Below are 14,460 nucleotides of genomic sequence, written 5' to 3' on the forward strand. Positions count from 1 at the left end.
ATTTTTTTCTTATTAGAACGTGATTTTATTCAGGAATAATCAAACATTATTCATTTTATGGCTGTGTCCACGCGTATCGAAATTTCATCACAAATACCGTAGACGCTGCCTATTTTTATTACTAATATAGAAGTTTATAAATGTAATTACATTCTAAACGAATACCTACAGTCTGGAAATATCTACTTGGCATAGGCAATACTATTTTCTTATCATTTCTTTTTGTAAAAAAAATCATCATATATCATTAATTAAAACCCCACTAAATTCCCTAATTCTAAATTCAGTCTCAAAACATAGAAGAGATTTTAACTTTGATCAACACAATGAAATTTGATCGCTTGCCGAAAGAGCTTTTCTAAATAAAATATTGCAATATACAATAACTATTAAAAACGATGCAATTTGAATCTGTAAGCCCAGTCATCAGGATTCTTCTGGTTTTTGGTAATAAATAAATAAGGAAAATAAAAAATCGAATCATATTAATGTCACAGCTTTTTTAAATTCCACCTCTCTTAAATTTTGGTCATATTTTTCGGTGTAAGTTTAACGCTTATCAGAATCGATTAGCTTCAAAATATGTTCCTTATATTCTCCTATCTCTTATCCAAACTCATTTTTTCGTTCGCTCTACCTAATCAGGAAGTTTTAAACATAATCAGGATAAACTTGAACCTTGTGGCAATAACGCTTTTTTGCAGAAAATTTTCGAAACAGATTCAATTCTGCTCTCAGCAAATTTTTATATAAAAGTAATAGTCTAGGCATCTCGTACGAAAAAAGGTCTTTTTACTGCATGAAGTAGGTAATGAGCGTTTTTTTTGTTGCTAAAACGGTTTATTAAGGGGTCCTGAATAAAATTCAGAAATGACACCTGTGTGTCTCGTAGATATTTTTGAAAAAAGTTCCAAAAATCGTTTTTGCGTACACTGACCCGCCCCATTGAATTTTAGCGCAAAGTATTTAACACCAAAATGAAACTAGAGGAAAGTCTGAAAAATTTGAGGGCAAAAAAAAACCTTCTATCTTCAATAGGTGCCGAGTTATAGTCCTTCAAAGAATCCAGATTTTTTTGGAAAAAAGAGGCGAAAAAATCCAATTCTGAAGTTGGTGTCTGTACTTTGGAACCTGTTAATTTTACAAAAAAAAATCAGAAGTTAAATTCAAGTAGACGCTATTTGGAGTAATCCTAAAAAAATGCAATGATCTAACGCCATTAAGTCATAAGTTATAGCCTCACAAAGTTGACCGCTTTTGACCTATTTTTCAGGGCAGATTACTCGTGTTCAATTTCTAAAAAATACTTCACTTCTCGGTGAGACTACGTAATATAATCTTCTAGTCTTCATCAATCAAGAGATATGACTCTTTAAAAAAACTACAGAAAAACTTCAAAAGAAAAAATTATACAGGACTAAATTCTGCGTAAAATAAAAAAGTACAATGTTTCAGCTCATATAGATCACGAGTTATGACCATGAAACTTTGACCCTATCCATTTGGAAGGCTCTGTATGTACTGGAAAATGTACTGCGACCGTATTGAAGTATTTTTATGGCATGTATGCATTTGTATATTATTACCATTTTACTTCTCCCCCTTCTTTTTTGAAAAACAATCAATGTTTGAATAATACACTTCACTCTATTATTTCTGTCCATATTAAACGTATTAAAGGTTAAAAGTCGCAGTTATCGTGAAACTTGGTTATAATTTGAATATATTATTAAAAATATATGTTGAAAGTAACATTTAATGATAAAACCCACTTATTTTTAGCATTTTCTAAGAGTCAATAGAAATTGTATTTATTCAAATTGAATAAAAAGCAAGAAAATTCGCATCAAGATTACTGGGGTTAATGTCACGATTATTAGGACGTTTACCTTACTTTGTGAAAATTACTTTTAAAATGTCTGTTTTCGAAGTTAATCAAAAAAATACCAATCAACTGCTTTATTGAGGAAAGAACTTAAAAAAAGTGCCGAATACTCTACCTCCAGGTGGTAATTTTCACAAAGTAAATACATAAAATATGCACATAATTGATAGAGTGAAGCGTATTATTTAAACAATTGTTGAACAATCGATTGTTTTTCAACAAAAAAGGAGAAAAAGTGAACTTGTAATTAACTACAAATGCATGCATGACACCAAAATGCTCAAATACGGTCGCAGTACATTTTCCAGTACATTCAGAGTCTTCTAAATAGAAAGTGTCAAAGTTTCATGGTCATTACTTGGGACCTATATGAGCTAAAATATGTTTTTTTATTTTAGGCAGAATGTAGTCCTCTATAATTTATTTTCTTGACGTTTTTTATGTAGGATATGTACGAAACGAGCAGTTTTTTAAAAACTTGTATGCCTATAAATAGCTCAAAAAAGCAAAAAAAAATTAGTTTTTTTTTAAGGAGTCATAACCAAGGCCCCCAAGCTGGTGTGTATTTCACCGTGAAAAAGTTTTAGGTAGATAGTTCAAAACCCTGTAACTGAGGCGCTATATTGGGCACACACACCAACAAATTTTGTGTCATTGATGCCTCCAGCTAGGCCGCACACAAACTATTTTTTTTAACTGCCACAAATGTGATAAACCACTAAAAATAAACTATAAATATGTTTTTCCATGTTACGGAGAGCGGAAGATGCATTTTTTAATTTTGAATTATCAAATCTGTTGAATATATATTTTAATTTTATTAAATCTTGTGAACAAATTTTTAAAAAATGTATCGAAAATTATACTGTCGTTACCGTAACCCTATATATTTCTCATATACGCTTTACAAAAAGGCTGACGATTTCTCCATTAAATTCATTAATGTTACTTGTTTAAAATCAATAAAAGAACATGATTTTACAACTTTTTTAATATCCACAAAATTTTCTTAAAATAAAGTACATATTTAATTTTTAGAGAACTGATACTGCGAATTTTATCAAATGTACATCCTTACTTGTTATGTCCACACCCCCGACAACAAATATATTGATTGAATATGTTTTTATTAACTCATTTATTTATAATCGTGATGAAATTAAAATTAATGAATTTACAGAAGAAATCGACAGCCCCTTTTTTGATATGTATACGAGGATTGGAAGGCATAACGTCAGTGCTATTTGAAGAAAAAATATTTCTCTATTTTTCGAGAATATTTGGTTAAATTGAACATTCAGTTTCTAGAAAATTGATGTCATGTGTTTAAAAAAATGCTTTTACTGCTTCCTCACCATTAAAAAAAAATAGATATATATAATCATTATTTTGAGTGATTTATAACCTATGTGACAATTTTGTGTCTATCGCGAATGTAGCGCCTCTGCGACAGGGCTTTGAACTATTTAACCAAAAGTTTGACGCGGTGAAATACACACGAGCTTGGGGGCCCTGGTCATAACTCTTGATCTATGAACACTAAAATATTATATTATTTTTAGATTTAATCCGAATTTTCTGCGCTGCCATTTCTTTCTCTTTCACCCCTTACGTAGCTTCATCGTGGAATGATTCTTTTTTAACAGAATATGAGTAATTTGACCTGCAAAAGGTCAAAAGCGGTGATATTTGTGAGGCTATAACTTATGACCTATTGGCGCTAGAACATTCCCTTTTTTAGAATTACTCGAAATTGCGCATACTTCGAATTAACTTTCGAATTTTTTTTTGCAAAATTAACCAATTCCAAAGTACAGATACAAACTTCAGAATTGGGATTTTCACCTCTTTTTTTTTTTTTTTTTTTAATCCGGGTTCTTTGAAGGACGGTAACTCGGCACCTATTGAACATAGAAGGTTTTTTCGCCCTCAAATTTCTCACAATTTCCTCTAGTTTTCTCTAAAACGCAATGGGATGGGTCAGTTTACGCAAACACGATTTTCGGAACTTTTTTCAAAAATATCTCCGGGACGCACGTTTGACATTTCTAGAAAACGTGGAATTTTAATCACTACGCCTTAATAAACCATTTTAGCAAAAAAATGCGCATTACCTACTTAACACGGTGTCAAAGTACCAGATGCTTGGACTATAAAAGTTCAGTCTGAATAGAAAATAGTACTTAACTTTAGTATTTGATAAACTTACATCACTCAATCGCATACTAAAAGGAGATCGCTTTTAAATTGAAAAACATTTCAATCCAATAATTGAATGCTCTCTCAATATTCATTTACTGAATATCTAATTTAAAGCAGTGTCCTGTTCGTTTAGCTTTCGCTAATATTTTCTTTATTCGTCCTAAGAAGCTGGACGACTAGCCATAATAAAAATAAAAATAATATAAATTCACATTTTATTATATCAAAATTTGAAAATATTACGCAATGGTAAGAAATCTATATTTTCCTTTTAAATTCCCATTAAAATACCAGTAGAGGTTGGAGTTTTAGAGGACGGAGCGCTAGCCTGTCGTACACTCATTTCCCAGGTATCGAGAAGCTGTGAAACAGAAAATTGTTTTGGCAGCTTCGAAATTCTAGCACTTAGTGCTTCTTTTACTCTGCTAAGAAAAGCAGTGGTATATTCGTGCGGAGCCATTACACATCGAGGAGGCGTCAGGGGATAATCTGCTGGAACTGTTACCGATACCGGTGGTACGCAGGGAAGATGTCTATCATCTAGCCAGCAAATCAACTGAATGCAAAGCGATCCACTCTGCTGCGCCGGATCCAAGCTCACCTGAACATGCGGGGAATTTTGTTAGCAATTAATGTTAAGTTAATGCTCAGAAGTTCTGAAAAATGTACTTCAAAAATGGGCACTTGAAAATATTAATATTTCTTGACGACTTGATGTGCAACGAACCCATTTTTCAAATACTTAAATGTTAATTAACTAGATCAAAGGAGCATAACAAGGTTCTGCATTTTGTTTCGTTCAGTAAAATTGAAAATTACATTTTTCTAAATTTGTCATTTAGAAATTCACTACCTCTTATACAATTCCAAATTGAAAGCCTTTTAAGTAGAATGTCAAAGCAATAGTGTTCAAAATTGAATGAATTCAAAATCGAAGCCTTCAATATTAGACAATCTCTCAATTAGTACCATTAAAAACTGTGTAATTTGAAAATAGACGACAGCAGCAAAATTGAATAAAATGTATATTTTGCAAACATAAAATAAATTACAGTAATAGACCTTCAAAACTGAGAATTAAAAACAATTTCAAATTTGAAGCGATAAAAGTTACATAATGAAATTAAAGGTATACTTATGTACCATAATTGTATTGCTAAAGTAGAAATGGTTGAATTTGAAGCACTGTACATTTTAATAAAAAATCCCTTAATTCGTTAAAGTTACCAATTTAAAATCAGTCAAATTTTAAAGCTTTCATTTTTGAAGTTGTACAATTTTTCAAATAAGGGCAAAAAACCCCAATTTTCATTACATACTGTTATTTAAAGTCATATATAACACTTTTTTTCATCGAATAATTTGGCGTTTTTCCTAAAATAGCAAATATATGACATGCCATTTTATCTCCTGCATTCGAACTCAAGGGGAGATAGCAGTTTTTCTTTGAAATTTGATAACGCATGAAGATATTATTAAAAATATGCGATATAGAAAATTTAAAAGAAACAATATTGTAATCTATACAACTTTTACAAAAAATCTCCCCTTGCTGTTACTCAAACCCCGTTTTTATAAAGTCTATATCTTGATAAGCACGTGATATCGAAAAATATTATGGCAGCATTTTTTTAAAGTACTTTCAAAAAGAACAATTTGGTTCTAGTAGCATAATTTCGCATCTCGCAACATTTTTCACAAAAACTTGAATTTGGAGGGATATAAACGCCGTAACTTCCTAAAATTTTAACGTTTGCGGAACTTTTTACTGATTTAAAAATGAGAACCAAACCTTCTATCAGAATAAAAAATTAAAGTTTAAATATCTGAATTGATTTAAATAATAAAAGCTTCAAATTTAAAAAAGACAGTTTAATATTGTTTTGATCTGAACATTTTGGAATATTAAAAAGTTGCTCTGAAATACGTTAAACAATGTATATTTTTAGGCCAAGATAATATTTTTAACCTACCTTAAATCTCTGATCAAGTCTAGCTATTTCTCCTTGAAGGACGTCGGGAATTTCGCTTGTTGATTCTTCAACTTTCTGGCGTTTTAAAGGTTGCGGAAGGTTTCTGAAAATTAAGAAACAGTATACAGCTTCACTGAAGCCTATTCACTTTCTATCTGAAGACATGAAATTGAAATTTTACCATAAAAATCTAACTTTTAATAACATCCATATAAATATAAAACTGAAAAATTCATTAAAATAGCAAGTAAACTGTAGTGTAAATTGGTTTATGAGATAAAAATATGTGCATTCTCACTTAATTTCTGGACCGAAAAATGCTTCAAGGCATGGGGCAAAGGTTCTTTGTAGTGTGTGATTGGCCACTGGACTTTGCAAATGCGTATTTACTGCATCCAGAAGTGGACTAAAGAAATGGTTTTCTTTGAGTGTTGCAAGTGCGGGCCCAACGCTGCCGTCACCTCTTTTGGTGAAGTCCATTTTCTCCAAAACAATTTCACACTTTTGTAATGTCTCCAGGGGCATTCTCTTCGACGGGTTAGATAAAATTTCTAGTAGCTTTTTCATTTTGGCGGTTTTGTCGGCGTCTGTGCTCAGCAATATTCAAGTAAATTTTATTAGGAGACTCATTACAGAGTTAATTAGACGTACAATTGAAGAGTAAATTTATTATCATTGATTTCCTTAAATTTCATAACAATTTTCTGAATCCCTAAGGTCTTTATTGCTAAACTAAACTCTATTTTGAGTATTTCTTATTTGACAATTTTTGCATATTTTTTCAATGTTGAATTGTTCTATTTGGATTTGTTCAAATCTAAACAATTATTAATAAAAACTTTTATAGTATTGAGAAAAAAACTATCAAACTAAATAATATAATGACGAACAATTCTAAAGTTGAAGTGTATTTAAAATTGCAAATTAAACCTCAAAAACTGAAAAAATTACAATTTGAAACGTTCAAAACTTCACAAAATTAAAACATTCAAAATTAAACAATCTCCAAATGCAACACATTAAAAATTGTTTAATTCAAAAGTGGAAGCTATTAGTATTGAACAATTTCAATTTTGAGGACCTCAAACACAAAAGTCATTCAAATTGAATATTTGCAAACAGAGATTATTCAAAATCGAACAATTTGAAATTTAGAGCAATCAAAATTTCAATTTTATACAATTGCGATTCCATTACCTAACTATTAAGACTTTCAATTGGAAATTGCACAATTTTGAACAATTTAAATTTGTAAAAAGATAGTATTTCATGCTTTAAATTAATAATGTATAACTCGAAACGATTTTAATTATAAAATAACACGAAAATTCTGGATCAATCTAAAAATTTTATATCCCTTCCTCACATTATATAATTAACGAAACTGCAACATTAGGTTATTCGACTTTAAAATAATGAATTTATAATCGGTCAACTATTAAAAGGGTTTAATTTTTTAATTGCACACTTTTTAACGATTTGAAATTGTTCAATAACGTTTGAACTCCAATTATGCAATTTCAAATAATTCTAATGAATGTGAGGTTGATCAACTGACTACAGTACAAGTCCGATAACTTGCCGTCCGATAAGTGTACACTCCCCTTAAAACGTCATCATACGTACGGCACACACACTAATTGTTGTTCTCCGCTATTCCTGGAATTTTCCGCCCCTACAGCCCCGAAGTTGAAAAGTTATCGGACTTGTACTGTAATAGGAGAATAGTTTCATGCATTTATGCTAGTGTGTATCGATATGGAAACAGTGATTCTCCCATTTAAATATGTTTAATCTTTCAAATATCAAAACTTCCGTTTCTGAAAAGCATGAAAAGATATTTACTAATGGTAAGAAGGTGAGCAGAATCGAAACATAACCTACTGATTTTCTACTCAATTCTTAAATATTTTTTTAATATGAACAAGTTGATGATCCCTCTATTTACTTAAAATAAGCTCAGAATTCAAAGTTTATCTACTTCAAATGTTTTTTTTTAGTTATTCAATGTTGACAAATTCAAACCTAAAACTTTGAAAGTATGAATGGCTTTCGATTTGAATCATATTTGCAAAATCTTAAAGGGTGCAAATTTGAATCTCGAAAATTTATTTTTATTCAAATTTGAGGGATTCAAATTTCAACCTAAACATATTGTAAAAGATTGTACGTTTTTAAATTACAAATGTTCCGAATGGAAAAATTAAAAATACAGAATTGAAAATGTTAATTGCGAAACCCAAGCTTTAAAAATTAAACGATTTTACTATTCGTTTTCGCAACAGTATAAAATTAGAGATGTTACAAACTTTAAAATTTCCCATTTTTACTAAAAATAAAACTATGAATTAAAATATAGAATATATCAAAATATAGAAACTTAGTGCTATTGGGTTCTTCTTGAGTCTGGCTTCAAGTGGAGAAATGAAACATTTCTTCAGATACAATATTTTTGGATAATACACCAAATTTTAATGAAAGAAATCTGCCTGTTGCACGGGCACATTCTCTTCGCTCGCAACTTTGAACACGCCCAGGACACGCGACTCCTATTTCTCGCGCTTTGCATTTGAAAATATATGTATCTTGCGCTTCGCGCTCGGTTTTTGTACTTCTCCAAAACCTTTTAAAATTCAAGGTCAACGCATGAGACAGCTGTAATTTTCTGATTGTGGATTATCTTTCGTCAAAGCTCCTGTGGCTTTAACGAACACATTCTCATCATGTACCTCGTGCTTCGCGCACGATTTTGTCCCAAATGCGAACTTTTCTACATTATATTCAACTTTATTATATCAAATGTATATTATATTTATTTCTGTACCTCGGTCTGAAGCTGCTTCTTCAGATTTTGCAAAATAAAGTACAAATTTTTATTCTCAGATATCCTGAAAACTGTATCATGTCAAGTTTTTATTATTACAATGATTACAATTCATAATATGCATTATTATAAATATATATATTTTTATTGTCTTGTTTTTGTAATTAAAAAAGGGCACAATCTATAAAAAATGATTATTTAACATTTTATTACATCTTGTGTCTTTTATTTATAAAATTCATTTTACAAAATTTGTTACCTTTACGATTCAAAGTTCAAAACTTTTTTTATTGCTAACGCATTTCTTTTGGTAAATCGCCAATTAACCCTTACTTGCCACACTGGGGTCCAATGGACCCCAGGTCTATATATGCTTATATTTAAGTACCTAAACGCGAGGGACATTAGCATTTTTAGCATACTTAAATTTAACTTTTGAACACTTAATTTAAATGGTTCTTTAGCATAAGCTAACAAGAGTTCCAAAAAATTACACATTTGTCCTACATGTCTCAGTTTTCCCCTAAATACAAAAAATAGGGAAAAGCTTGGGGATTTTTTAGTCCCACAGGCCATACAAACTTATGGATTTTCAGCCGCTGAATACGAATATGGCCTCAGAATTGGTCCTAACCGTCTCAGTTTTCCCCTAGATACAAAAAGTAAGGAAAAGCTTAGGGATTTTCTGGTCGCAAAGGCCATACAAAAAAGTTGTCTGCACGAGACAAGTGACTAGGCTACTCTTATGGATTTTGAGCTGCTTTATCCAAATCTGGCCTCCGAATTTATATTGCACGTCTCAATTTCCCTCTAAATGCAGAAAATAAAGAAAACCCTAGGGATAGTTTGCACGTTATTTTGATAATATCAGTATACGCGAAAAAAGACAACATCAATATTATATTGTTAAGTGCAATGACTTGTAGAGACTTAATTTCTACACAGAAATTCTTTAGTGTGTCTTCTATTTCCCCTAGCTTGAGTAATTCTAGGGAAATTAAAGGTCTTTCTCAGATTATATAGACTTACGCGGGGAAAAAAACCTAACATCCTTTACAGTTTTGCGTGCGCAATCAGTCACATGTCTCGTGCAACTTTTTTTGGGTGAGCCTGTGCGACCAGAAATTCCCTAGTCTTTTCTTTACATTTGGCATCTAAAGAGAAAATGGAACAAGCTCGAAAAATTTGGGGTTCAAATTTATATTTAGCACGCAAATCTGCAAAGTATATCGCATTAGCGACGGCCAACTACTGTAAATAACTCTGCCCGCCCGGTACGTGACGAATGCAAAAGGAACATTATATTACCGTCGCACACTCTTAAAAGGACCACTAAAATGACCTTGAAAAGGGCCCAAATCTCTCAGAATATCTCTCAGACTAAATCGTTTCAAATCGACTCTGCTTACAGTCTCAAATGGGCCAGGCTATTTCGCTAGAGAATACTCAGAGATTTATATCGGTAGGGCACTAGATAATTTCTGTGTACAAATTATGTCTTTATAAGTCCCGACACTTACAAATATAACATCCATGTGTCTATTTTCGCGTATACTAGTATTATCAAAATAACGTCCAGAATATCCCTAGGATATTGCATCTACCCTACCGAAAAGAATCTTTGAGTATATACTAAAAATTCTTTAGGTCAAAGAATCTCAAAGAAATTCTCCACAGGCACTCAGGTAGATATTTTTAAATGTCCAGGAAGCTCGTTTAAATAGTCTGAAGGCTTTAAAATATCCTTTCCGAAATTGAAATAAGAATACGATTATAAATAACAAGCAGAGAGGCTATCTCAATAGAGTAGCCGACACTCAAGGGTCCTTTGTTAAGCTTTCGGATTAAAATTTAGAAGCAGATTTTTTTTAATTTCATAGTTAACAGCCTAAAACATAATAATTCGGAATCTACGGGTTTCGATGACTTCAGATATCTAACTTTTTTTTAATGCTTAAAATTTGAATTGATAGAACGTTTCTCGTAAATGGAATGAGATACGCCAAAAAAGACAACATTTTTGAATTCAACTAAAAAATTGTATATCAGCATATAAGTTATAATTATAAATAAGTATAATGAGAAAATTCATCAATTAAAAAAAAGTATTAATAATTTGAAGAAAAATTTAAAAAGGGAAAGCGGATTAGCCACGACCAACTACTTTAAAGTGTAAAGTGTAAATAACTGCCCGCCCGGTACGTGACGAATACAAAAGGAACATTATATTACCATCGCACCACTCTTAAAACGACCACTAAAAGGATCTTGAAAAGGACCCAAATCTCTCAAACTATCTCCGAGACTATTTTGTTTCAAATCGACTTTGTTGATAGACTCAAATGGGCCAAGCTATTTCGCTAAAGAAAACTCAGAGATTTCTTTCGATAGGGTAGGGGTAAGCTGAGACGGGTACGAGAAATTATTATGCTAGATTTGGATACAGCAGCTCAAAATCCATAAGAGTAACTTAGTCACTTCTCTCATACTGACAAATATTTTGTATTGCCTGTGTGACTAGAAAATCTGTAGGATTTTCCGTATTTTTTGCATCTGGGGGAAAACTGGGACATGTAGGACAAATTCTAACGCCATTTTCGGATTCAGTAGCCCAAAATCCATCAGGGTAGCCTAGACACTTGTCTCGTGCAGACAATATTTTGTGGGCGTGTTATCAAGTAAAAATATTAAATAGTTTATTTTTTATAATGATTTTTGTCGCTGGGGTACAATGGACCCCAGTGTGGCAAGTATGTTATTCTACGGAAGTGTGGCAAGCAAGGATTAATAATAAATGCTCTACCGATAAGAATCTCAGAATATATGCTAAAGATTCTCAAGGCTCTGAGAAATTCTCCGCAGGTACTCAGGTGGATATATTCAAAGGTCCAGGTAGCTCGTTTAAATGGGCTGAAGGCTTTAAAATGTCCTTTCCGAAATTGAAATAAAAATCCGACCATAAATAACAAGCAGAGAGGCTGATATTGAAATAAGAATTCGATCATAAATAAAAAGCAAAGAGGCTATCTCAATAGAGTAGCCGACACTCAAGTGTAATTTGTTAAGCTTTCTGGATTAAAATTCAGAAATAAGTTTTTGATAACTTCAAAGTTAACAACCTAAAACATAATAATTCGGAATCTAAGGGTTTCGATGATTTTAGATATCTCATTTTTTTTTAAATATTTAACATTGGAATTAATACAACGTTTCTCGTAAATGGAATGAGATACGCCAGAAGAGACAACATTTTTTAATTCAACTCCAAAAGTGTATATTAATACATAAGTTATAATTATAAATAAGTATATGAGAGAATTCACCAATTAAAAAAAAAAAATGTGTTAATGATTTGAAGATGAATTTAAAAAGGGAGAGTTGGGTTAGCGACGGCCAACTACTTTAAATATCTCTGCCCATTCGGTACGTGAAGAATACAAAAGGGTCATTATATGACCGTCGGATCACTCTTAAAAGGACCTTGAAAATGACCCCAATCTCTCTGACTATCTCTGAGATTAAATCATTCAAATCGCACCTGCAGATAGTCTCAAACCGGTCAGGCTATTTCATCTGAGAATACGCTGAGATTTCTATCGGTAGGGTGAACGTACAAATACTGTCATTTTATAGAGAAAATTGTGTGAAGAAACAAAAATATATATATTCTACATAGGGTCCTAAATAGGACCCTACATCCTACATATATCCTACATAGGGTCCTATGTAGGATCCTACATAGGAACCTATATGTTTCACCTATAGGTGCTATCTATAGGAAATGACACAGGGTGTAAAAGCTATCACCAGTTTCCCATCCAGCTCCTTACCCCTGTCGGCAGGGGGCCTATTGTTTCGGCCGAGTCGAGCGCTGGCGGTACAGTCTTCTTCAACAAGATGCAAGGTTTGCACTGCAAACCCTACACAGTACCCATCATCGGGATGATACATTAGAAAGAGAAAGAGAGACACTAGGAAAATGAAAAGAAAGAAGACACAGTGCAGGACTACATATTAAGGGGCCCCGTCATCTTTTTTGATTGAACATTTAATAGTTTGGTTGAAAATTCATCATTTGTGGAAACTGAAACAATTTCATATTATAAATTAATTTTTATTTTTTTGAACACTAGCTTTTACCCTTAATAGGTTTTAATTTTTACTAGGTTTCACTAGATTTTAAAATACTAGCGTTTTAAACAATAAACTATTCCTTCCTCATTGGGGATAGAAATATCTAATGGCTTATAAAATACTAAGATATTCATATTCAGGAGACATTTTTTGTGTCAATTGAACAAAATTGATCTCGGTGACCTATTGGATTAGGGCGTACAGAAGTATTATTGGCGACTTAATTATAGCGGCGACTAGACTAACAGAGTATGGGCCAATCACTTAGCTCCATTTCAAACATTCGATTCTATTATTGCCCACTTAACCTATGTAGTATTTTTTAGAATAATTTTCTAATAATCATAATAATAAAAGACTTCTCAGTTCAGTTTCGCATTATCCGTTTAAAAATTACTTTATATAAAGTTATGAAACAACCCTATTAAACTTATCACAAGACATATTTTTAAAACGAATTTCATGATTTAGTTACAAATAATTTACGTATCAATAGAAAAAAAATAAAGAAAAAAAATTAATAAAAATTCATTTATAATATGAAATTGTTTCAGTTTCCACAAGTGATGAATTTTCAACTAAACTATTAAATGTTCAATCAAAAAAGGTTACGGGGCCCCTTAATATGTTGTCCTGCACCTCGTCTCCTTCCTTTTCCTTGTCTCTCTCTCTTCCTAATGTATCATCGCGATGACGGGTTCGTGGGTACTGTTTAGGGTTCGCAGAGCAAACCTTGCATCTTGTTGAAGAAGACTGTACCACCAGCGCTCGACTCGGCCGAAACAATAGGTCCCCCGACGCCAGGGTTAAGGGCCTGGATGGGAACCCTGTGATAGCTTTTACCCGACATAGGATCCTATAAAGGATCCTGTATATGTTTCTGTATGGGACCATGTCCGGATGCGCAGTAGTATTCTATGGCACCTACGACTGCGCAGAAGTTTTTTTGGTCATCCAGGAGCTCCTAAAGACATACGTACCATTAGGCACCATGAGGTACCATTAGTTCGGTACCATTAGGTAACTTATTGGGGAGTGTCCTATACAGTTACCTATATAAGATCCTATGTCATTTCCTATAGGTGGCACCTATAGGTAAACAAATAGGATCCTATGTAGGTTTCTATATAGCATCTTATATAGGAACCTATTTAGGCATTTTCAGTAGGGTTATACTAGGGACTAGGAGCGAAGCGTCGCTCGCTCTTTTCTCTTCTCTAGACAAAGAGAAGAAGATAGCAGGTCAATGTCTTCTCTTCGTAGTTTTCGAGTAAAGTTAAAACTTGGTGCCATGAATGTCGTTGAGGGGTGAAGAGGAATGACCTCGGTGGGTCTCCTAACCCAGTGGTCGGCACGCTCTTGCCCTGGGCAGGGTAGCCTGCCCTGGCTGCCCTGTGACCTACTCTCAGGGCAGTACCTGCGAGCTTGGCCAGACCACCCCT

General features: G+C 32.7%; 1 protein-coding gene across 3 annotated transcripts in view; it reads right to left on the reverse strand.

The window, feature by feature from the left end:
* Nucleotides 1-3,753: 3,753 nt before the first annotated feature.
* Nucleotides 3,754-14,460, reverse strand: part of LOC117172737 (mediator of RNA polymerase II transcription subunit 15) — an 88,983-nt gene continuing 78,276 nt past the window's right edge. For all 3 annotated transcript variants that reach the window (XM_033360914.1, XM_033360913.1, XM_033360915.1), the window contains exons 11-13: nt 6,359-6,647; nt 6,061-6,163; nt 3,754-4,688 (exon numbers count right to left, since the gene is read on the reverse strand). In XM_033360914.1, coding sequence (XP_033216805.1) covers nt 4,359-4,688; nt 6,061-6,163; nt 6,359-6,647 — 722 coding nt within the window. In that variant the 3' untranslated portion in view covers nt 3,754-4,358. The remainder of the gene's footprint in view (nt 4,689-6,060; nt 6,164-6,358; nt 6,648-14,460) is intronic.

The sequence above is a fragment of the Belonocnema kinseyi genome, chromosome 5, assembly GCF_010883055.1.
Source record: "Belonocnema kinseyi isolate 2016_QV_RU_SX_M_011 chromosome 5, B_treatae_v1, whole genome shotgun sequence".
Classification (NCBI taxonomy): domain Eukaryota; kingdom Metazoa; phylum Arthropoda; class Insecta; order Hymenoptera; family Cynipidae; genus Belonocnema; species Belonocnema kinseyi.